The 22,705-nt window shown below is 41.8% G+C and overlaps 2 protein-coding genes across 2 annotated transcripts; both read right to left on the bottom strand.

Moving 5' to 3' along the window:
• Positions 1-3,452: 3,452 nt before the first annotated feature.
• Positions 3,453-4,895, bottom strand: LOC147184233 (leukocyte cell-derived chemotaxin-2-like). Its single transcript, XM_086066831.1, has 4 exons — positions 4,730-4,895; positions 4,533-4,644; positions 4,322-4,473; positions 3,453-4,129 (listed from the first exon to the last, which is right to left on the bottom strand). The coding sequence occupies exons 1-4, from the start codon at positions 4,770-4,772 to the stop codon at positions 3,963-3,965; spliced, it is 474 nt and encodes a 157-aa protein (XP_085922957.1). The 5' UTR covers positions 4,773-4,895; the 3' UTR covers positions 3,453-3,962.
• A 1,751-nt stretch (positions 4,896-6,646) lies between these two features.
• Positions 6,647-21,200, bottom strand: LOC147184232 (putative ATP-dependent RNA helicase DDX17). The gene is made up of 13 exons (XM_086066830.1): positions 20,833-21,200; positions 20,517-20,676; positions 20,335-20,431; positions 17,276-17,409; positions 17,027-17,092; positions 16,466-16,607; positions 16,069-16,229; positions 15,769-15,941; positions 15,593-15,703; positions 15,441-15,502; positions 11,303-11,362; positions 8,480-8,713; positions 6,647-8,247 (listed from the first exon to the last, which is right to left on the bottom strand). Exons 1-13 carry the CDS (start codon positions 20,874-20,876, stop codon positions 7,739-7,741), a joined length of 1,953 nt encoding a protein of 650 aa, XP_085922956.1. The 5' UTR covers positions 20,877-21,200; the 3' UTR covers positions 6,647-7,738.
• Between the last annotated feature and the right edge of the window lie 1,505 nt (positions 21,201-22,705).

Genomic DNA, 22,705 nt, shown 5'->3' with positions numbered 1-22,705 from the left:
TTGGTCATTTGCCGATTCCAAACAGTGAATTCGTTTTCCTGTTTTGTTTTTGAGATTTTTTTTTTTAGCGAGCTGGGTTTAATTCTTGAGACGGTCGGTTTTACTGGTGTACAGTGACTGAGATACATTCACAGAATAAATAGACGCTTCCTGTGAACATGTCTTCCTGTTCTAGGCAAGTCACACAGGATTTGAACTATTGACATCCAAAATGTGAGGCAGGGGTCATGCTTTTCCATCCAAATCTATCTTCAAGGCCGAATGTCAAACAAAATGCGCCAGGATTAATCCTGGTGGATTCAATTAAAACCATATCTGATTCAAAATTGGGCATTTCAAAGTTATTTCAAATCCAGATTTGGAAATCCAATGCTGCTTTTATTCCAGATTTGAGCCAGTTTGGGGTATTTCAAAACTTCAGTCCTAAATCTGGATCAGTTTAATCCTGAAAAATAACATTAAATCCCACTTCAGGGTAGGATTAGAATGTGATCCCAATATGTATTAGTTTCACATATAGGCCTACTCATCAATAAATGAAGTATTTCTTGCATTTTCTGGAATTTAGACTATTAATACGATGATTAAAGCAGCAATATGTAACTTTTTCCCCCAAAATAACTTTACAATAAGATATTTATTTATGAGTGAAATGTCTTCTAATTAGTAGATTAACACTTTAGCTGTTCACAATGGGTACTCCTGCAAGCCTCTGGCCAATAGTTTTTAGACTGGATTCGGGTTAGAGTTTCCCACGCCCTGTCTGCGGATGTGACATATTGTGTGTGGTGTGCATGTGAAGAACGGTATATGCAGTTTCATTTTTTGTCAGCAGGTGGCAGTAGCGATTTAATTAATAATAAATAAAACATCATTATGTACTTTTGTTTAAACTGAAACAAATCCAAATTCCACAAATGTAAATAAACAAAAGGAAATAAAACGAAATAAAATAAAAATCCAATTAACAAAAAATAAATAGATCCAACCCAAAATTTAACAGCAAGAAAAATTAAAAGGGTAAAAATGCAAATTAAAAAATTCTCTTAATCTTTTGTATGTGCCTCCACTAGTCTAAACATGACATTCTGATTAATTACCTGTATTGCGATTGCACCGAGCAACTATGTCATTTTTCATTGGACAGCAAGTGGCAAGATGGCCGCCTCTTTTGCATTTGGATTTACACACTTTCTTTCACCCGTCTGCGATCCTGCGGGCGGGGTGATCCTAGGGGCAGTATGGATTTGGAAATCTCAATTCAAGAGGACCAAGATTATTCTGTAAAATGTTGAAATACTGGGATAGTGTTGACATTCTGCTGTTTCAATTTAATTATAACTGTTTTGATTTTAGTTATAACTGTTTAGATTTAGTCATAACTGCTTTAATTTCCTCAGCAAAGCTTGATGAGTGTAATAATGTGACGGAACATTTGAAGATTCTTCCTTCCTTTTCCCACGTAATTAGCCATCTGTTTCGGGGGAGAAAATGTGTTATAATCGATTCTTTTGTAAAGTTTTATTTACTGCAAAAGTGCCAGGTTGTCTGGCCTACTGTGTTTCCACATCATTCGGCCATCTGTCCATGTGTATTGAGTACTGTCTGTCTTGGGACTTAGGGGAGAGGGAGAGGGGCGGGACTTAAGGGCAGCAAAGGAGGAAGAGAAAGGGGAGGTTTTTTTTGGGGCTGCTATGCGGAAACTATAAGAACGACTACAAGTGGGAGGGGACACACACACAAGGGGAGCGACAGCATTCTGACTGTAACTTGTCTGTGTCCAGAAATGTCTGCAAAATAAATCCTTCGAAGGACCTGTTTCACCGATCTCCAGTCTGATTTTACGAACACGCGGAAAACATAAGGATCGTTTTCTAACAGATGGTGACCCCCGATGTTGGCTGCTGGTTGAAGGGGTTTTCAACAGACAGAACTTCTGGCGCCAAAATAATTGTAAGGTAAGAGGACACTAATCCTCGTAGTGAATTTCTGCCTGTTGTAAACTCTAAAACCTGTTTTCACGTCATCTAAATTGTGACTAAATTGTACATGAGATCTGAGTGAACAGGTATTAGTAAAGTATCAAATACAAGTTTGTTTCGTTCCGTTACGGAATCTCAGAAACACGAAGTCCTTGGTTTTGGATTTTACTAAGACATTAAAATATACAAGGCGGTTTCGTTCTATTTTAGAATCCTAGGAACCTAAGTCTTTGTACACGGAAGTAACGTTACGATGAATTGTGCGCAGCTGAGTGAAGAGAAACAAGAGACATATGAGAATACAGATTGAAGCAGTGGTTTTACTAAATTATGGTTCGGATGTTTTTGTTTGGGAAATAGTCAAGCATCCTTGTTACTAAATTTAGGATCGAATGCTTTTGTTTGGGAATAAGTCAAGCGTTTTTGAGACAAGAAGTTAAAGCTTCGGCCACTGCTAAGACATCGAGGTCCGGACATATTTATTCGAGGAAAACACAAGGTAATTTTGTTCCGTTATGGAATCTCAGAGATCGTAAATCCTTGCATTTCTGAGGCATTACATGTTTGTTTGTTATTATTATTATTATTATTTTTTGGGGAGGAGGAATAAGTAATGTTTTTGAATAAATAGGAGGCCTATTAAACTGCGGTACCACAAGTGAGACGTCACTGAATTAATAAAAATTAATAATAATTGAATATAATAATAAATAAGGAAGTAAGTAAATAATATAGAAATGGAGGGTGAATTTGACCGCAATAATGAATGGTTTGACCTCCGTGTTCTTCCAAACCATGGTCAGAACTTGTTGTTGAGTGCACAGGTTAAAAATGCGTGTGAAGTATGTGTGGGAATTATGCCTGCAAAAAATAGAGATGGAATGAAAGAAATGTTGAATAATTGGATGAGAACTTGTTGTGTGGGGGGATGGGTTTCTTCATTGTCTCCAAAAAAAGGGGGGGGGGGGTAGATAAGAAAGTTGTGGTAATGGCGCTGGGAACACGCCTTTTGAATGAGAAAGTGGAAAAACAGGTACATTGCTCAGTGGCAGAATTAAAGTGTCATGTCCGGAGTCTTTTCAGGTGCCCACCCTGACTCCCGTTATGGACCGAACCAGAGGTTCTGAAAGACCCCGAAGAATAGAAACAGAAAATTCCGATGCATGAATCAGGAAAATGGGATTTGGAAATCTAGATTACAAATTTTGAAACACTGCTCATTTCTAATTCTCGGTGGACGGCTATCTGCTCTGCCAAAGCAGGTCAGTCAATCTGCCAACCAAGTTATTGATCAGTAAGAACAGAATTTTGGCTGTCATCTGATTCGGGTATGTCCTCAAATTGGAACAGGACAGTGTGGAACATTTGTTGTGTAATAGCGTTGCAGAATGATGAAATCCTGACGCCTGCTCAATGATATTTTTTAGCAAGTTTAACATGTTGGAAGAGAGGAAACAATAAAAACACTGCTTAACTGTTCAGAACCTGTTTTATTCTTGAAGCTACAACTTACACTGCCATCATATCCAAATAACACCTAACAGGATGTGCCATTATTTAGTTTTCATTTAATGTTTGCTTTCTTCTAAAAGAGCAAGATTCATACATATTAAATGTGTTACATATACTGAAGCTTTCGCTTTTACCACCGTTTATGAGTTTTGCTTCAAATGCAAAATATTAATATTTCGTGTAATTGAGTGTAGGTAGCAACTACACTAGTTTGAAGACATGGGTGGAGGTTTCTGAGGATAACTGTTTACTGTTTTAATAAATCTTGTGTCTCGTGTGAAGTGCAGCCTCCACAAGTAGTTTCATTAACAAAAACAACTTCAGAAACTTTGCCGACAGATTTGAATTGTTTGCAGTTCCCATGATTAGTACTACTGTAATCTAATGTTCTATTTCCGTATTTGGAGCGTGTCAATAAAAACAACTCATGTACCATTTAAGGTCATAAAAGTGGCCTGGCCTCGATCCTCAGAAGTAAACTGTGGGGTCACTATTATCGCACATCTGCACATGCACGTGCGAGGTGATTCCCGGGTAGACGCTCTGCATGGGCATCATGACGCCCAGACGTTGGCCCTTGCTCACCGTTCCTGACGTCTTGTCTGGGTTCACATAGAAGAGTTTGACACAAAGGCCTGCATTGGAGGAGAGGAGTAAAGGTCAAAGTCAGTGGTGGGAAGTGACAGAGAAAACATCTGGATTTTAGCCTGTTTTACTGCCGATTCTCCTCTCATCCCTCTTCTTTTTTTTAACACAAGTATCTGTACTTCTACGTCATTTCTGCCACCTCTGGTGAAGGTGAAGATGTGAGTGAGTGCGTTCCTGACCTTCGCCCTCCATTTCGATGCCTTTGTTGATGGCCGCCTTACTGGAGTCGGTGTAAACGATGAGTCCTCTATTAATAGTAACGTCAAATGGAGCGTAGACCAGGGAGTTGTCGTCACAAGTGATGTCCAAACCTTTGTGAGTCCTGCTCCCCCTGGACGACAACACAAGTCATCTCGCGTCTGCCCGAGTCATCGGGTCAAGGCAACTTACCTTGGGGCCCCGAAGTGGCCTTGACCCCAAATGTCACTTGTCCTCTGGGCGTTGTTAGGATTCCCTTGGCATAGCTGGCCAAAGGTCACGCCCTCACACACACACACCAGAGCTACACACAATCATGTAGACACACACAAGGTTAGCACAAGATAGGACAGATGAGAGTTTTGAGAAACGCCCGGTAGAGTTCTCACCCAGCAGAGCTGCGAGCAGAGCCACGTTCTTCATCATCTTCATCACAATGACTCCACCTGGGCCTCGGGTCGGCTTTTATCTGCGGCACGTCAACGCTGATGGGGACAGCCCGCCCCTCGTTTACAACATTACCAAAACTCCGGCTGGCAGTCGGTTAAGTCAACAAATGGCATGCACACATTGAGCAAGGGTTCGGTTTGTGGTGACTTAGTTGAGATTGGGTGCAGATTTGGCCTGCTTGATGAGTGTCAAAGTTCTTGTTGAGCAAGAATGGAAAGTCTTATCATGTATCATGTACGTGGTAAGACGACTTTTCATCAGAAAACTTCGCACTTTTGCATTTGGCTAAACTAAGTTGGCCTGTTTGATTGCCGCTTCTCTTTTTTGCGCCACCTCCGGCTTGGAGATTGAGTTAAGTGACAACGACCGAATTGGAAGCGGCTGACTCCACCGCCTCGGAGCTCTTGCGATGGAGATTTCGGCATTGAGCAGCTGTGCCTTGTTAGCAGACGGCGTTTTCTTGTCGTGCTCCAACTCATTAAAATGACTCTCGTACTATTTTAGTTAACATTGTATAGCACCATATATTGTGCAAATTGTTGCCCACTCAACATACATTGCAGCCTGGTCATGTTTTTTTAATTAAAAATTTTCCTTGCCCTTATGGGGGGTTAAGATCACAGGATGTTGTTAATATTTGTCAACTATTGTGGGCGTGTGAAGCCCTTTGAGACTCTTTTGGGATTAGGGGCTATAAAAATAAACTTAACTTGATTTATAATTTCCTTATTTGCAAGCCTCTCATCACGTTTAGCAGAGCAGGTGTGGTGTGTGAAAATCCTCTTTAATGCTAAACCAGTATTTTAAAAGAGGAAGTCCACCCCCAAAAACATTCTTGACAATAATATGTTCTATGCAGCCCCACTAGTCTAAATACGGTAGTTAAGCAGCAAAATCCAGCTGTTTTTATCAATATCGGAAGGCGGCCATTTTGCCACTTTCTGTCAAGTGAAAATGACATCACAGTTGCTTAAATCTCAGGTAACAACCAATCACAGCTCAGCCGAAAACAAATGAGCTGTGATTGGTCGTTGCCTGAGACCTGAGCAACTGTGACGTCATCTTCAGTCCCCAGCAAGTGACAAAATGGCCGCCTCCTGAGATGAAGACAAATGGCTGGATTTTGCTTCATAACTCATATCCCACAAATGTAATATTAATCAGAATGTCATGTTTAGACTATTTTAGTCATATATAACATATTATTGTCAAGAAATGTTTACGGTTGACTTCCCCTTTAAAGACAGCTGATTGTCTCTTAATTTCACTGACTGACTGATGCCGAAACAAAATTTGTTTCCAAGCTGTATCCTCTAGGGAGGATATGGATGACTATCAATCTGTTGATCAGCCGACCAAGTTATTGATCAGTGAGAATGCAATTCTGGCCAATACGTGTCTGCCCTCAGGATGGAACAGGACAGTGGGGAACATTTGCTGTGTAATAGTGTGTATCTTTGCACAATGATGAAACCCGAATGTTTTGTCAAGTTTATTTTGCTACCGACTGTCATCATATCCAAATAGCGCCTATCAGTGTGTGCCATTATTTAACTTTCATTTGCTGTTTGCTTTCTTCTAAAAGAGCAAACTGGCTTCATTTGAAGGTACACTGTTGTAATATATTTGCATTCAGATTTTTTTTCTTGATGTTAGATCATTTATTATTTTGTTTTTCTCCTTTACCTACTGTCGTGATAATATCCAAATAACACTATCGGGGCGTGTCAGCATTTAGCATTCATTTGGCATTAGTTGTGTTTGATTTCTTGAGTTTAGGCACTAACTATAATGTAATAAATTGGCACTCTTCACAACAGCATATACAACAAAAAATTACGTCCACACAGTGGTAATACAATTAAAAGCTTTAATTGGCGTCAACATTTCAACAGGGAAGGTTAAATATCGCTGCTACAAAAGTTTGACTACACAGGCAATTAAAAAAACTTCAGATTAAGAATTAAGAAACACAAAGTGGTCAAGGAAGAAGTCCGACCATGCTAAATGAAACACTACAAATACAAAATAATCATCTCAAGAAACCCACGGAACTATGATTTTATCTGCGTAAAAGATACATTCATGTTCTAATGCTTCTAAGATTTTTTATTTTATTTTTTTATGCATGAAGTTTCTAACAAACTCAATCTCCACAATGCAATCTGCACCTACCTTGTATTCACGACCACAGAAAAACATTTTGGCATAAACATGTTCAAAAGCTTCATTCAAAAACAAAACACTACTACAGTTTAAATATAGCCATTGGACACGTGAGAACAGTATGAATCCACATGTATTGTACAAAATATACTTACTACAGAAGAGTGAAACCCCATGTGGCAATAATCAAAATCAATGAGTAAATTAACGGCCACAAGATGGTGGCAACTGATTACGTTTGCAGAAATGAAGCTCCTCAACTCACTTCAAATTGCTTCTTTGATGCAAATATGCAACCACAAAGAAATACTGTTAATGTCCAAGTTCAATTATCATGTAGCACACTGCAAAAAAAAAAAAAAAAATCAAGATAAAATAAGTCTTGTATATGTCTGCCAAATATTTCTTCTTACCAAGTTTTGTTTAAAAGCATTTCATTTGCTCTTAGCATCCCCACCACACATAAATCTTCAGTTACATATACTGTAACTTGAGTTTTTACCACAGGTTATAAATTCAGTTTAAAATGAGAAATACAATTCTGTAAGTGTAGGTAGTCTAACGACACTAGTTTTAGGACAAGGATAATCATGTTTACTTGTTCTAATAAATCTTGCCAAGTCAAATTTTCCTGCGCTATTGCCAGATCCTTTTGCTTATTTGAAATAAAATATTGCTCATCACGTTGTTTTCCAAGTCAAGTTTTGGCAGTACAGACCTGTTTCTCTTTTTGTACCCGATAAATCAGCAGATTAAGTAGCTCATGTGTGAGTGGGTGTGGTTTACTTCCTACCAGGAGGCGGGGGTGGTGGAGGTTGAGCAAACTGGAAAGGGGCGTGCCCCATCAGGCCTATCACAGGCTGGGGCGAAATGAACTGCTGGCCCATTAGAGGCTGGGGGCCCAACGAGGGGGGCGGGACTAGCCCCTCGTCGCCTCCCACTAGTGTGGAGCCCCCCCTGGGACAGCTGTACTGGCTGGTACTGCTACTGCTGCTATTACTGCTAGCCTTCTGGTACGAGCCGGAGCTGGAACCATAACTGCGTCCTCCATTCCTGCTGCTGCGATCCCTGTAAGACGAGGAAGAAGATGAGGAGGAGAGGCGGTCCCCATCCCGGCTGCTCGAGCCTCGACTGTCGCGGACGTCACGGGAATCACGGCTGCTCCCGCGCCCATCTTTGGCACTGCTGCTGCCGCCGCCCCCAACTGAGCGCAGTCGCCGGTCACACTCGGCTTGGTACATAAGGTTGGGGTTGTTGGGAGTGGAGCTGCCTCGGAAACGCGGGCGGCCACCTCGGAAAAGAAACAAACAGTGCTGTTATTATGGATGCAGTGTTTGTTTTTTGTTTTTAACATTCCATACTTCTAATTGGTGCTGATCTGAAGTGCTTCTCTTTGAGCCGGGCAACAGGATAACCATGCACACTCACACCTTGAGACAATTTAGAGTCTTCAATTAATCTAACATGCTGACCATCACTACAAGTAAAACATGTAATAACCCACAACGGAAAACGTCCCTCACCTCCGCCTCCTCCACGTCCAGTGTCAACCAGCTGCAGCAGTTTGGGATTGATGGCCTGTCTGGCCTCCTCCAGAACCCGGATCAGATCACGCGCCTGGCGGAGGTTACCCGGAGTGAAGAAAGTGTACGCGGTGCCTTTGTTGTTGCTGCGGGCCGTGCGTCCGATCCGATGGATGTAGTCTTCCGAGGAATTGGGGTAGTCATAGTTGATGACAAACTTGACGTCCTCCACGTCTTTTGGACATTCGGGGCAGTAATAAAGGGTTGAAAGGGGTCAGTGTGATGGGAGAAGTTGGGGAAGTGGAAAAGAAAAATAATAGTCACGACAAAATAATAATTGCATTGAACATTGCATGTTTCTTGCTTTGAAGTCACACTATCCACTTACCTGTCATTTCTGTACAGCATACAATTAGTATGTGACAACACTTACCACGAGTCACATCTATGACAAATACATATCAACACATGAATACAGAAGTTTGATTCTTTACACGCCAGTTGTACATTATACCACTTCATAGATACCCACCTTCTGGACAAACTCAAGACGTTTACTTTGGAAAAATCTTTCACTGTTAAAAAAGAGAAGCCCCTTTTCCACAAATGTTTGGGCGGAATTGATTTTGTAATGTTAGCGCGATCCCGCTCAGCATAGCACCTTGGTGGAGGTCAAATTGATTTGGAGGTGTTCACTGTAAAATCTGAGTTGTAGGGGGGACTGCTTTAAGTTCTCTTTCTAATTACAGATGGCAAAAGGCGCGATGAAGCCTGGAGGAGGGGAAAAGGGGAAGAGGGCTGGCGGTACTTACCCTAAGGCTAAATCAGAGCATTAGCGAATTTATCACTAGCTAGATTACACCCCGCAAAAATCTTACCACTCATGGGGAGGTCAACAAGCAAAGGAGGGGAACGTGCGCGTCCAACCTCCCACTACTCGCCACAAACCTTCCTCCAACAAACGCCGACACCTACATCATAACTTAGACTCAGTATTTTGTCCTAGCCTTCTTGACCATAAGGGTAATTAAAATCATCAAAAATTATTAATTAAAAAAAAAAAATTCCATCTCAGGGGGCGGCCATTTTGCCACTTGCTGTCGACTGAAGATGACATCACTGTTGCTCAGGTAACAACCAATAATAGCTCCGCTTTAGAAAACAGGTGAGCTGTGATTGGTCCATGCCTGAGCCCTGAGCAACTGTGATGTCATCTTCAGTCAACAGCAAGTGGCAAAATGGCCGCCCCAAGATGGATATAAACAGCTGGATTTTGCTTCATAACTCATATTCCACAAATGTAATATTCATCAGAATGTCATGCTTAGACTAATGAGGTCAAATATGACAAGAAATGTTTATGGTTGATTTGAACTTTAACTTCCGGATACATTTAAAACTGCATATCCAGGGCTCTTAAAATGGAGCCAAAGCAATAGCTTAATTTAATAATTAATTTTTTTAACAGCATAATAAACTACTTAAGCTTCACTTTCCTGCTGTTTCATTTTAAATGTCATTAAATCTGCTTCTGTTCCTGTTCACACAAAATATAGTCAATCTGATTTGCATTTAGTTTCCTGACTGTATGTACCCAATGTGAACTAAACCGTTAGCCTGGGAGAAAAACAAAAAGGTCCGAATGTTTATGGTGTTTCACATTTATAACCTGAGGGTAACCCTAACTACAATGTGGCCTGCCATGAAAACGAGTTGTCAACACTGGTCTTGTTTGATGGATTAGAAGAAGAATGGTTATAGATGTCTATAGGACTAAAATGGCAGGGTCGGAGCTAAAAGTCGTGTCTGAAAATGAATGAACGCAAACAACAACGACACTAAACAGGTAGAAGAAGCAAAGCAGACGAAGACAAAAAGTTGAATTGATGCGTGGAAGAAGTATTAGGGGGAGAGGAAGGCAAGGGGACAAACAATTACAGAGAGGTGACTCCTTCAGGCCAGGACTCCTGCCAGCCAGGACCAGACATGACGTCCGCAGAGGGAGAGGCCGGCCGCCACAGCCAGTGGTGATGTGTGTGGTGGTGGGGGGGCCTGGGGGGTGTCAGGGGCTGAATCGTTGGGGGGCGCGCAGCCTGCAGCACAGCCGTCCATGGGCAACTCTGGCTCGATCCACCCTCAGCTCCCGGTGGATGAGTCGCTCTTGTCGTGACGCACCACAGTGTCTCTTAGTATCAGTGGCACCAATTGAGAGCTGATTGTTGTGTTATAGACATGCTCGCTTGACGCTTGTGGCTCCTCCAATCAGTGTGGTGCGCCACTTGGACGATGGCGCGGCTGAGGGGAGCCCGCCCTGACAGCCCAGCAGCCCCCCATGCTCGCCCCTCCTTCCGTGCCCCCTCCCCAGTCAGCCAGGCGTTCGGTGTCCTGGCAAGGGGGGGAGAGAGCATCATGTGCTTTGTGGGCTCGGAGATGGCTGTGCTGTGCGGGACCGAATAATCAGGCCGTCTCTCTCCCAAAAGTCGGCTTTCGATTAGTCATGCCTAGGTCCGGCTGCAGGCTCCCGAGGGCCTGTGTACTTCTAGTTGGCAGGAGAGAGACTTGGAAACAAACAAATAAAAGAAAATGAAAAGAAACAAATGAACATTGAATTAGGTTCACTAGCATCACCTCTTACACATATACCTTACATTTCATCTTCAATTCACCATAAACATGATTTGCTTCACAGATCTGATGCACCCTGATCTGAGACGCAAAGCATCATTTGGTTGAGCTCTATATGCAAATCAATGCCTTACTCTTACCTATACAAATCAAATGTTGGTGTATAGTGCAAGTGACATATTAGCACTCAGGACATACCCAAACCACGGGAAGCCACATCAGTAGCGATGAGGATTGGAGCTTTGCCACTGCGGAACTCTAAAACACAAAGAAAAGACCATTTAGGGTCTGGAATTAGAGTAAGATTAACATCTCTGACTTTAAAATTAGTTTAGATTGTTGATTGGATAGTTGCGCCTTTTATTTCTAAAATCCTGCATTTTAAAGCCTAAAAAGTGACCATTAGACGTCGCTATGATGTCGGCTGGAGTGGCTAACTAGAGCGGCTAGCGGGGGAAGCTAGTTTAAAAAAAAATCTAGTAAAAGCTTATGAGAGCAAAGCAGAAGGTGATAAGCGACGGGAGCCCAAATCATGGGACTCAGCGACGACCACCTCCAGGCCCAATCTGTGGAAGGTAAGCGGCGGGCGACCCATTGGGTCCGACACTCGATGCAAGCACCACCCGGGCTAACTATAAATCGCCAAGTTGTCCTTTGGGCATCTGTAGCAGGAAGATGGCGGTGAAACACGTCAGCTTCTTCTAAGGTGAGACTCCAGCCGTCTTCTTCTTTTTCCTTTTGGCTTTTCCCTTCAGGGGTCGCCACAGCGAATCAGTTGCCTCCATCTAACCCTGTCCTCTGCATCCTCTGCTCTCACACCAACTACCTTCATGTCCTCTTTAACTACATCCATGTACCTCCTCTTTGGTCTTCCTCTAGACCTCCTGCCTGGCATTTGGAAACTCAGCATTCTTCTGCCAATATACTCACTATCTCTCCTCTGGACATGTCCAAACCATCTCAGTCTGTCCTCTCTGACTTTATCTCCAAAGCCTCTAATATGTGCTGTCCCTCTGATGTACTCATTCCTGATTCTTTCCATCCTGGTCACTCAGCATCTTCATCTCTGTCACCTCCAGCTCTGCCTCCTGATTTTCGTCAGTGGCACTGTCTCCAGACTAAACAGCATCGATGGTCTCACCACTGTTTTATAAACCTTTACTTTCATTTGAGATGAAACTCTTCTATTACACATCACACCTGACACTTTTCTCCACCCGTTCCAGCCTGCCTGCACACGCTGCTTCACTTTTTTTCCACACTCTCCATTGCTCTGGACTGTTGGCCCTAAATACTTAAACTCCTCCACCTTCTTGGTCTCTTCTCCCTGTAACCTTCCACTTCCATTTGGGTCCCTCCCATTCATACACAGATACGCCGTATTGCTATGACTAACCTCCATTCCCCTCTTTTCCAGGGCAAACCTCCACGCCTCTAGCTTTTCCTCCACCTGTTCCCTGCTCTCAGTACAGATCACAATGTTATCAGCAAACATCATAGTCCATGGAGATTCCTGTCTAACCTTGTCTGTCATCCTGGCATTACCATAGTGAACAAGAAGGGGCTCAGAGCTTATCCCTGACTTCCACTTTGAACTCCTCCTCACACATATAGCATACCTCACCACTGTCTTACAGTCCTCATACATGTCCTGCACCACTTGAACATACTTCTCTGCCACTCCAAACTTCCTCATACAAGACCACAGTTCCTCTATGGCCACCCTGTCGTAAGTTTTCTCCAGATCTACAAAGACACAATGCAGCTCCTTCTGACCTTCTCTGTACTTCTCTATCAACATCCTCAAAGCAAATACTGCATCTGTGATACTCTTTTTTGGCATGAAACCACACTGCTGCTCACAAATCTTCACCTCTGCCCTCAATCTAGCTTCAACTACTCTTTCCCATAGCTTCATTGTGTGGCTCATCAGCTTTATTCCTCTGTAGTTGCCACAACTCTGCCCGACTCCCATGTTCTTAAAAATGGGCACCAGCATACTTTTTCTCCATTCCTCAGGCATTTTCTCACTATCTAAGATCCTGTTGTACAACCCAGTCAGAAATTCTACTGCTACCTCTCCTAGACACTTCTCCATGCCTCCACAGGTATATCATCAGGACCGAGTGCCTTTCCACTCTTCATCCTCTTCAATGCCCTTCTCTCACTTCGTTTTTACCAATCTTTGCTACTTTCTGGTCCACAACAGTCACTTCTTCTATTCTTCGTTCTCTCTCATTTTCCACATTCATCAACTCTTCAAAGTACTCTTCCCATCACACTACTGGCATCTGTCAACATACTTCCATCCCTATCCTTTATTACCTTAACCTGTTGCACGTCCTTCCCATCTGTCTCTTTGCTTGACCAACCTGTATAGATCAGTCTCTCCCTCCTTACTGTCCAACCTAGCATACAAGTCATCATTGTTTGGCCTTTGCCACTTCTACTTTCAACTTACGCTGCATTTCCCTGTACTCCTTTCTACTTTCTTCAGTCTTCTCAGTGTCCCACTTCTTCTTAGCTAACCTCTTTCTCTGGATCCACTTCTGCACCTCCTCATTCCACCACCAAGTCTCCTTATCCCCTTTCCTTCCAGATGACACACCAAGGACTATCCTACCTGTCTCCCTGATCACATTTGCTGTAGTTGTCCAGTCATCTGGAAGCACCTCCTGACCATCCAGAGCCTGTCTCAACTCTTTCCAGAAAGTCATACAACACTCTTCCTTTTTCAGCTTCCACCATTTTGTCCCCTGCTCTGCCTTTGCTGTCTTTGTCTTCCTCACCACCAGAGTCATCCTACACACTACCATCCTATGCTGTCTGGCTACCTTCTCACCTACCACTACTTTGCAGTCACTGATCTCCTTCAGATGACATCGTCTATATAAGATGTAGTCTACCTGTGTACTTCTACCTCCACTCTTGTAGGTCACCTATGTTCCTGCCTCTTCTGGAAGAAAGTATTCACGACAGCCATGTCCATTCTTTTTGCAAAGTCAACCACTATCTGTCCTTCTGCGTTCCTCTCCTGGATACCAAACTTGCCCATCACCTCCTCATCACCTCTGATTCCTGCACAAAAGTGTCTATTGAAGTCTGCACCAACGACAACTCTCTCACTTCTAGGGAGGCTCTGCATCATTTCATCAAGGTCCAAGCAAAGGTTCTCCTTCTCCTCCAGCTCCCATCCTACCTGTGGCGCATACCCGCTAACCACATTGATCATCACACCTTCAATTCCTAGCTTCAGGCTCATCACTCTATTTGACACTCTTTTTACCTACAGGACGTTCCTAACAAACTCCTCCTTCACAATAACTCCTACTCCATTTCTCTTCCTATCTACACCATGATAGAATAACTTGAACCCTGCACTTAACTTCTAGCTTTGCTCCCTTTCCACCTGCTCTCCTGAACCCACAGTATGTCCACTTTCCTCCTCTGCATCATGTTAACCAGCTCTACCTTTTCCTGTCATAGCTCCAACATTTAAAGTTCCTACTCTCAGTCTTAGACTCTAGACTCCTGTTCCTCTTCTCTTTCTTCCTACGAACACACCTTCCTCCTCTCTTTCTTCAACCAACAGTAGTCCAGTTTCCACCGACACCCTGTAGGTCAACAGCAACGATGGCGGTCGTTGTTAACCCGGGCCTCGACCGATCCAGTATGGAAGTCATATATTTGATTCGCATGTTTGATTTGGCCAAAGTTTTACGTCGGATGCCCTTCCTGACACAACCCTATGTATTTATCCGGGCTTGGCACAAGCACAAGAAGACACTGGCTTGTGCCCCCTTGCGGCTCCAGCCATAATAACATAATATATTTAGTGATTACTAGACCTACGACTATGTTTAAAAAAATTACGTTGAGGTGATGGAACATATTTTTTTGTGTGCATATTATTGAAATTAATGGTGGGTTATTAAATAAAATAAATTATTAGTGCATTATTAGTTTACCTCTAGATGGCGCTAAAAACACACACTGGGGCTTTAAAGGGGAAGTCAACCCCAAAATTCTCTTCACAATAATATGTTCTATGCGGCCCCACTAGTCTAAACATGGCATTCTGATTAATATTGCGTTTGTGGAATATAAATTAAGCAGTAAAATCCACCCATTTTTATCCATCTTAGGGGGCGGCCATTTTGTCACTTGCTGTTGACTGAAAATAACATCACAGTTGCTCAGGACTTAGATAACGACAATAAAAAAGTTACTTTTTTAGATGGATTCTCTTTATTGATGATTTTCACTGGAACATACCCCTCCGCCATAAAAGGTAGTTCACTTCACTGTATCGTGACTATTAATGTGTTTGTGATACCTGACAACACCCAGTCTCTCTCTGGCTGGCTCTTGTCACCATGAATGCACATCGCTGACCACCTTTGAAAAGAAAGCAACAACCAAAGTCGGTAGACAGCTCTGCCACATCTCTGAGTTCCTCAGACTATAAAAGCATCTCCCTCAGCTCACCCATCACGTCTCATCCTACGTGTGAGGTCATCACATCGCTTCTTAGTCTCGACAAAGATGATAGTCTTGTTCTCTTTCTCTGCCATAATCTCCTCCATTAACTGTATCAACCTGGAATTAAAAAAATGTTGTTATAATAACAGCAAACAGGTGTGCAAATGTAAACAGTGTCTTACTTGTTGTCCTTTTCACTATCCATGCACACGTCAACTATCTGAAGGATGTTGTGGTTCGCGCTGAGCTCAAGTGCGCCAACATTGATCTGCACGTAGTCTTTAAGGAAGTCTTCAGCCAGTTGGCGCACCTCTTTTGGCCAGGTGGCGCTCCACATCAGCGTCTGTCGATCCGGCTAGACATACGCATATACAGTTACAGCTCATAAAGCTCAAAATTGTATTTGAATGCCTTTTAAAACTTTAATCATCAGGACATAGCGAGCTTTCCCATTTGTGGACTGAGTTTATTATTGGCGTTACCCTGATCTGGTCCACTATTTTACGAATCTGGGGTTCAAATCCCATGTCCAGCATGCGGTCAGCTTCATCCAGAATTAAATATGTGCAACGCCGCAGGTTGGTTTTGCCCGCCTCAAGAAAGTCAATCAGACGACCTGGAGTGGCGATGCAGATTTCAACACCTGGGAGGAAGAAAGAGACAGAAAAAAAGAAAGCTGTAAGGTGAAGTAAATTGCTCCAGTCTATAAATTCAGGTATGACCCTTTCGCTGAAGAGAACTTTCAATGAAAATACACAACAAGCTTTTCTTCTCAATTTACTGTCACCAATTTGACGCAAGAGAGAACGGCAGAAGGTGGATTTATTTACATTGAATACCTGAACAGTACAACAATCTTCAACGGTCAATTCTGCATACCTCTTTCCAGATCTCGGATCTGGGGTCCTTTGGGAGCACCCCCATACACACAGGTGGTTTTAATGCGTGACGATTTCCGATAGTCATATGCCACCTGCTGTACCTGCTGTGCCAGTTCTCTTGTGGGGGCCAGAATCAAGCACTTGGAAGTATAAAAACAATGCCATAATGCAAAAACAACCCTAACTGCACAGCACACCATCAAACCAAATTGTCACTAAATGCATAGAAAATACATATAATTTCTCCTCAATTTAAACACAAATGTGTTTACTCAGCTTGAAACATTGTCATGTGTAATTAATTACAGAGCTATTTTTCTATTATAAGAACGGCAACAGGGTTTTGTACATTTTGCCATCTAGTGGAAGAGCATTTAAAATATCACTGGCATAGATACGTGAACATAGATACATTACTTGTAGCAAACAATATTTTCTTGCCAAATATGTGAACTTGGATAATTTGCTGCGGCACACATGATGATTTGCAAAAGAGTGTTATAAATACACAGGACATAGCTCTAAGCAATACGTATATATTCTGATTCTCTTTACATACAATGGGTCCATCTCCACGCTCAAGATAGGGCTGATGGTTGATGTGCACAATTGCTGGTAGCAGATACTGTGGACGGACAAAAGGGAATTGATTCTATCAAGTACAACGAACAGCAATAAACTTAATGACAGTGGTGACTTGTGTAAATTGTATCATCATGTGTTGGGAACAATCACATATATAAACTTAAACAGAGAGGAAAATACCAATTTATCAAGTGATCTTTGTCAAATAAAAGATGTGTCTTACCGACAGAGTCTTTCCTGAGCCAGTCTGTGCAATTCCCACCATGTCTCTCCCACTGAGGGCTAGTGGGAATCCTTGAGCCTGAATGGCTGTGGGCTCCTTGAAATTTTGCTGCAGCAAGACATCCATTACATATTCTAAATTGTGAGGGGGGAGGGGGGCATGTATTAACTTGAGAAGACCCGAAGACATTTGTTCTGTGTATTTTTTGTGGTAACACAGATGAAAAGTAACCAAGTACAAATAACCCTGGAGAACCCACGGGGTCAAATTTGGCCCCTATAAATTCTGCTACTCAAATAACAAAGACCTTTTTTTTTATTACAAATTTTACTTCAAAAGTCCAGAGTGCCACTTCTGACCCCTGCATGGGGTCATCTAGTGGATGAATATTGCACTTACATGAGCCAGAGTGGTGGTGACAAGATGTTGAGCTGGAAATCAATCCAAACAAAACCATCTTCTCAGCAAACCATCAGATGGTAAAATTGTGTTTTTTTTGTTAATCTATTTCATATCATGTTGCAGAATGCCTAGGAGTATGTTTTATATATATTTTTTTTGATAAATTAGCAACTCTGAGCTAGTTAAAAAAAAAAAGGGTTAAAATTGAAAAAACATATATTTTGGTGTTCAGTGAACTTATAGCAGTCATTTAATGTATAATTCATAATTTTCCAAAGAAAAAAAGGGTTCTTGGGTTCTCCAGGGTACATTTTCCATGTATCTGTAGTTGAAAATTTATTTTTGACAATGTATTACTTTTACTCACTACATTTTACACCTTACTTTGTCAAAGTAGACTTGTTATTTTATTCGATCTCCATGGATGATGACATGATTTAAAAAAGACAGCGTGAAGTCAACCATGGTTGAGATCTTCCGGCAACATATTTGAAAAATAAAAATTTTGCCCATCCATGGCCTTGTTTAAGAGAAATGATTGATATTCTTGGCTACAAAAATAATTTGTAGCAAAGGAGTTGTCTTGCACCAGTCTAAAAACCACAAACTTCTGGCATGTAAAAATGAGCCACCTACTTGGGAAAAAAACAACCCAAATACAAGTGAGGTGTATATTTTTCCATTTGTTATCATTAGCTAATTTAGCAGTAGTATGCTTTTTTGATTGAATTTGTAAACATGTGAAGTGACTTTCTCCCCTTGTTCTCAGTACAAGCATATTAGCGAATGAAGAAGAAAACTACTTTGTGCAGAGAGGAAGAAACATATTTTTTTATTTTTGTACTTAACTCTTTGACTGCCAGACGTTTTCAGAAAAGGGATGCCGCCAGTGCCAGCCGATTTAAGCATTTTGACTGATTTTCAAGGTCCACAGAAAATGTTCTGTTTGGACTATGGAAACACACGTACTACCAAATGAAAGATTGGACTTTCATCTTTCATCAGAAAAAAAGAGTTTGTTTCTACCTTATTCCGTTCTTTAGTAATCAACAATAGAAAATGGTTAGTTTCATCCGATTTCGCTTGTTTTGAACTCAAATACGGAGAAATCAAGCTTTTAGTGAAACGATATTATTTCATGCATTCTAGTGAATTTGACACTTCTTTTTGTCCATGAATGATGCCACAAACACCTAAATAGTGCTTTACTTCTATAAAACACTACCACCAAGAATGAAAAAGTGTTTTTTGATAGCAAAATACGTTTATTTACATTCAACAGTGTAACAATTTGACAACAATTTGGCAAACTATTTACAAATGTGTGCAACTGTGGTGCTATTTACAAATATGTGGATGTTTCAACGACAGTTTTTCTTTGTGTAACACTCTCCTGCGTGCAAAGAGACGCAACAGCATATGCATGATCCATTTTATCCACTCCATTCATGGTGGCATCGTAGTCCAGAAACAGTGTCTTCTCCGTGATCAGACTGTACCCGCTCCTCCGATGAATATGCATTGGACTCGGGGTACTCTTCATTGTCCGATCGAATGTCCGCTTGTGCAGCTCCGCGTTTTCCGGCCTTAGCAGCGCTAGCCGGCGAGGCTTTATGACGAGAGAATAACGGCCACGTATAGCTTCCAACTCCGGCGAGGTTGACCATCATCATCATCATCAATGTGGATTGGTCGATGCTTTTCGACTACTCTCCATCGTCCGATCGAATGTCCGCTTGTGCAGAAGTACCCGGCCGGCTATTGTGCGCGTTTTCCGGCCTTAGCAGCGCTAGCCGCGCTAGCCGCGCTTTGCCGGTGAGGCTTACTACGTGTTCATAACAGTCACGTTGGCGTAGAGCTTCATCTTCATCATCATCATCAATCTGCATTGGTCGATGCCAACTCTCCATCGCCCGATCGAATGTCCGATTGTGTAGAAGTACCCGGCCGGCTATTGTGCGCGTTTTCCGGCCTTAGCAGCGCTAGCCGCGCTAGCCGCGCTTAGCCGTGAGGCTTACTAGTGTTCATAACAGTCACGCCAAAGCTTCCAACTTTGGCGTAGAGCTCGTTGTCATCATCATCGTTGACATCAATGCGCTTTTTAGTATTGATTGATGCTTTCCGTCTTTGAAAAAAATGCTCAAGCGTGAGCTGCTTGTAACCGGTTGCTTGGTCTAGCCATTGTGGCTTGGATCAGCCATTGTCTCCTCAACACTCTAGCTCCGCCTCACGTCTTCTACTGACGCCCACGGTGGGCGGCCCATCCAACCTTGTGCAAAGAGAGTCATCGCTGCCCTCTAGGGGCCAAAACGAGTCTTTGACTAATCAGATCAGCCTGATTCTTTCAGCACAGCTGCCCAAGGCTTTCCTGCACCCGTTTTTGAAAAAAAAAAAAAAAAACATAGGGGACGTCTTTTAACGTCCTCGGCGCCCTTCCCTAGGTTTATGCTAAACGTTTTATAACGTTTATGGCAGTCAAAGAGTTAAGTGCTTTTTAATTTAAATTTTTTAATTTTAACTTTTTAAAGTGCATTTAAGTCTCTCCCTATCTCCCTCTCTCTCTTTGTCAACAAGCACCGGCTATCTACTTATACATTAAACATGCTACAAAGTGTAAGTACATTTGCCACCTCTGGATCAGGTTTGCGGATGCTTACGAGGAAACTTTGCTTGGTGGAATCCAGTGACGGGCTTTGGGCAGCCTGAACCTCGAATAGTTATTTCTTTCTTTCTTCTGTACTCCTCAATGTCATACTGTTTGGAGGGGCAATACAGTGTGAGAATCCTAATTGTGACGCTGTGGTTTAAAAGCTAAATACTTAATGAAAACAAATCGCACCTGATCCATGCGCTGTACTTCAGGATGCTCGCTGTAAAAGTTCTTCTCGAATTTGGGGAGTTCAGCCAGGTCCCATCTTTTCTTTCGTAAACGGTCGCCAGGATTGCCAAATTTTTTAATCGATGATGAGCCGCTTCTGCTGGACCCGAAACGAGGGCTTCTGTAATATGATAACAATACCACTTAATTGATACACATTTGGCTATAAAATCGAGATATAGTGATTTTCGTAGCGCTAGTCCCAAACATTTTGTACATAAACAAAAGCGCTGGAGTTAGCTTTCAGGCTAACATGGAATTGACTGTAATCACTCACCCCCTGTCACGACCACGGTCTCGATCATCGTAAGAACCTCTCATTTTAAAGGCTCACTTCCTTTGGAGGATTAAGACGTCTCGGAATTTTTAAATTTCGTTTGCTTTTCGAGTCACCCCTTCAGGGCTTCTGAAAGCTACAGAAACAGTACGCTCCGACGCGCCCACTAGTTCACGCAAAAGACGCTCAATGTGTAACGCTAGTTGTGTTGAACTACGACGTCCTTACAAATTCCTAGTTTGGGAAAACCAAAAAGTACTCATTCGCGTATCTTTGGTGAAACTGAATACGTTCAGACTGCTGTTAAATAGGAGATAACAGCTATGTTTTTAGCTTAGCAATTCGGCTGGGAGTTGAAGCCACGTTGATTGGCTGGTTGCTGATTTGACCCGCCCCCAAGATCAACACCGCGTAACTGTGTTTTTGTTTGCAGCAAGTTGTTTTTTTAACCACTAAAACCAACACATTCGAGTACTGTATTTAAAAGAAACAAGTAAACATACATAAAATTTAAATTTTTTACTTGTCTTGATTCCCGGGGGATATGTCACGTGTTTGCACCTTTCATACAGTCATATTTTATTTTTATCATTGGGAAATTTCACAGCAAATGTGTCGCACAAACAAGAAATAGCTATACTCTAATCGCAGCACAACATTGCACTTATTTACAAAGTTACAAACATTAACCTATTCACTAATCACCATCATCCTGACCATCTTTTGATCAATTTCTTAAGGTTCAATTTAAACTTAAACTATTGCAGACTGTTATACTTGACTTTCGAATTCGAACCGTTAACGGTAAAAAAATAGAGTTCCACATCTCTGCATCTTTAACTGAAAAGCAGTTTGGTCCAAATGAATCTGAAGTTCACATAGCAGTCTCTTCTAGAGGAGGCACGAGTTGTTCTGACTCCTACTTCATCACACGAGTTCACAAACACTTGCAGGGGCTGTGGTGCCAAATTATGCAGGATTTTTATATACAGTATTAAAGATTCGAAAAGAGGACATTTTAAAACGTTAAACATTTGAATTTTACTGTTACAGTGGTGGAGTATTTATTTTTTAAAATCCAATACTTTAGGTGTCAGCGAGCAATGCAATCCAGAAGATTGCATTTCACAAGCTAAAACTACGCATCACTATTGTTTTTCATAATGTCTTCACAGTCTATCGTGTGATAGTTGTATGGTCTGAAAACAAGGAAAAACAATACTGCTTTTGTCTAAACGTTTATTTCCCTTTCAACACAACAACATTAAAGTATATAACATCAACCAATATACAGATAAAATGTATACAACAAATTTAACAGGGATGTATACAAATGAAAATAGTACTATATGAAGCGATGCCATTTAAGTCATGATCATGAAATGTTTTTCAGTGCTCAAGTCTTATTTACAACATTCTTTTCTTTCAGGAATGTGTCCTAACGTAATATCAATTATGGGTTCCAGTATGGGATAATAAACATGCTTTTGAATTGTATGAAGATGATTAAAGAACACTAAGATTCAATGAAAGGCTGGATAAATGATGTATTAATCATTCTAGACATGAGGTTGTTTGGAAGTTTGGAAAGTTATCACAGCCGAAATCGTGGCCTCCACTGTAGTTTTGGATTATGATGCACACTTAAATCACTTTAGCTCATCACTGCCAACATTTGATACACGGTTTTGCATTTGCCACAACATACAACCGTTACTCAGAGGCAACACTGGGGGTTTACTGCAGTGCTCCACAATCAAACATTTACGATCACAACGTCTACTGGCTGCCGCAAAAACACAAATTTAACAGCACCTGATGCACAAAAGTCGACTCAAACAGTCCATGTTGTGTCTTGAAATAATAACAGCGA

This window comes from Leptonotus elevatus, chromosome 1, assembly GCF_054856555.1.
Source record: "Leptonotus elevatus isolate MCC_2025b chromosome 1, RoL_Lele_1.0, whole genome shotgun sequence".
Taxonomy (NCBI): domain Eukaryota; kingdom Metazoa; phylum Chordata; class Actinopteri; order Syngnathiformes; family Syngnathidae; genus Leptonotus; species Leptonotus elevatus.
Note: the sequence above shows the minus strand (reverse complement) of the source record. Positions and strands in the feature narration are given on the sequence as shown.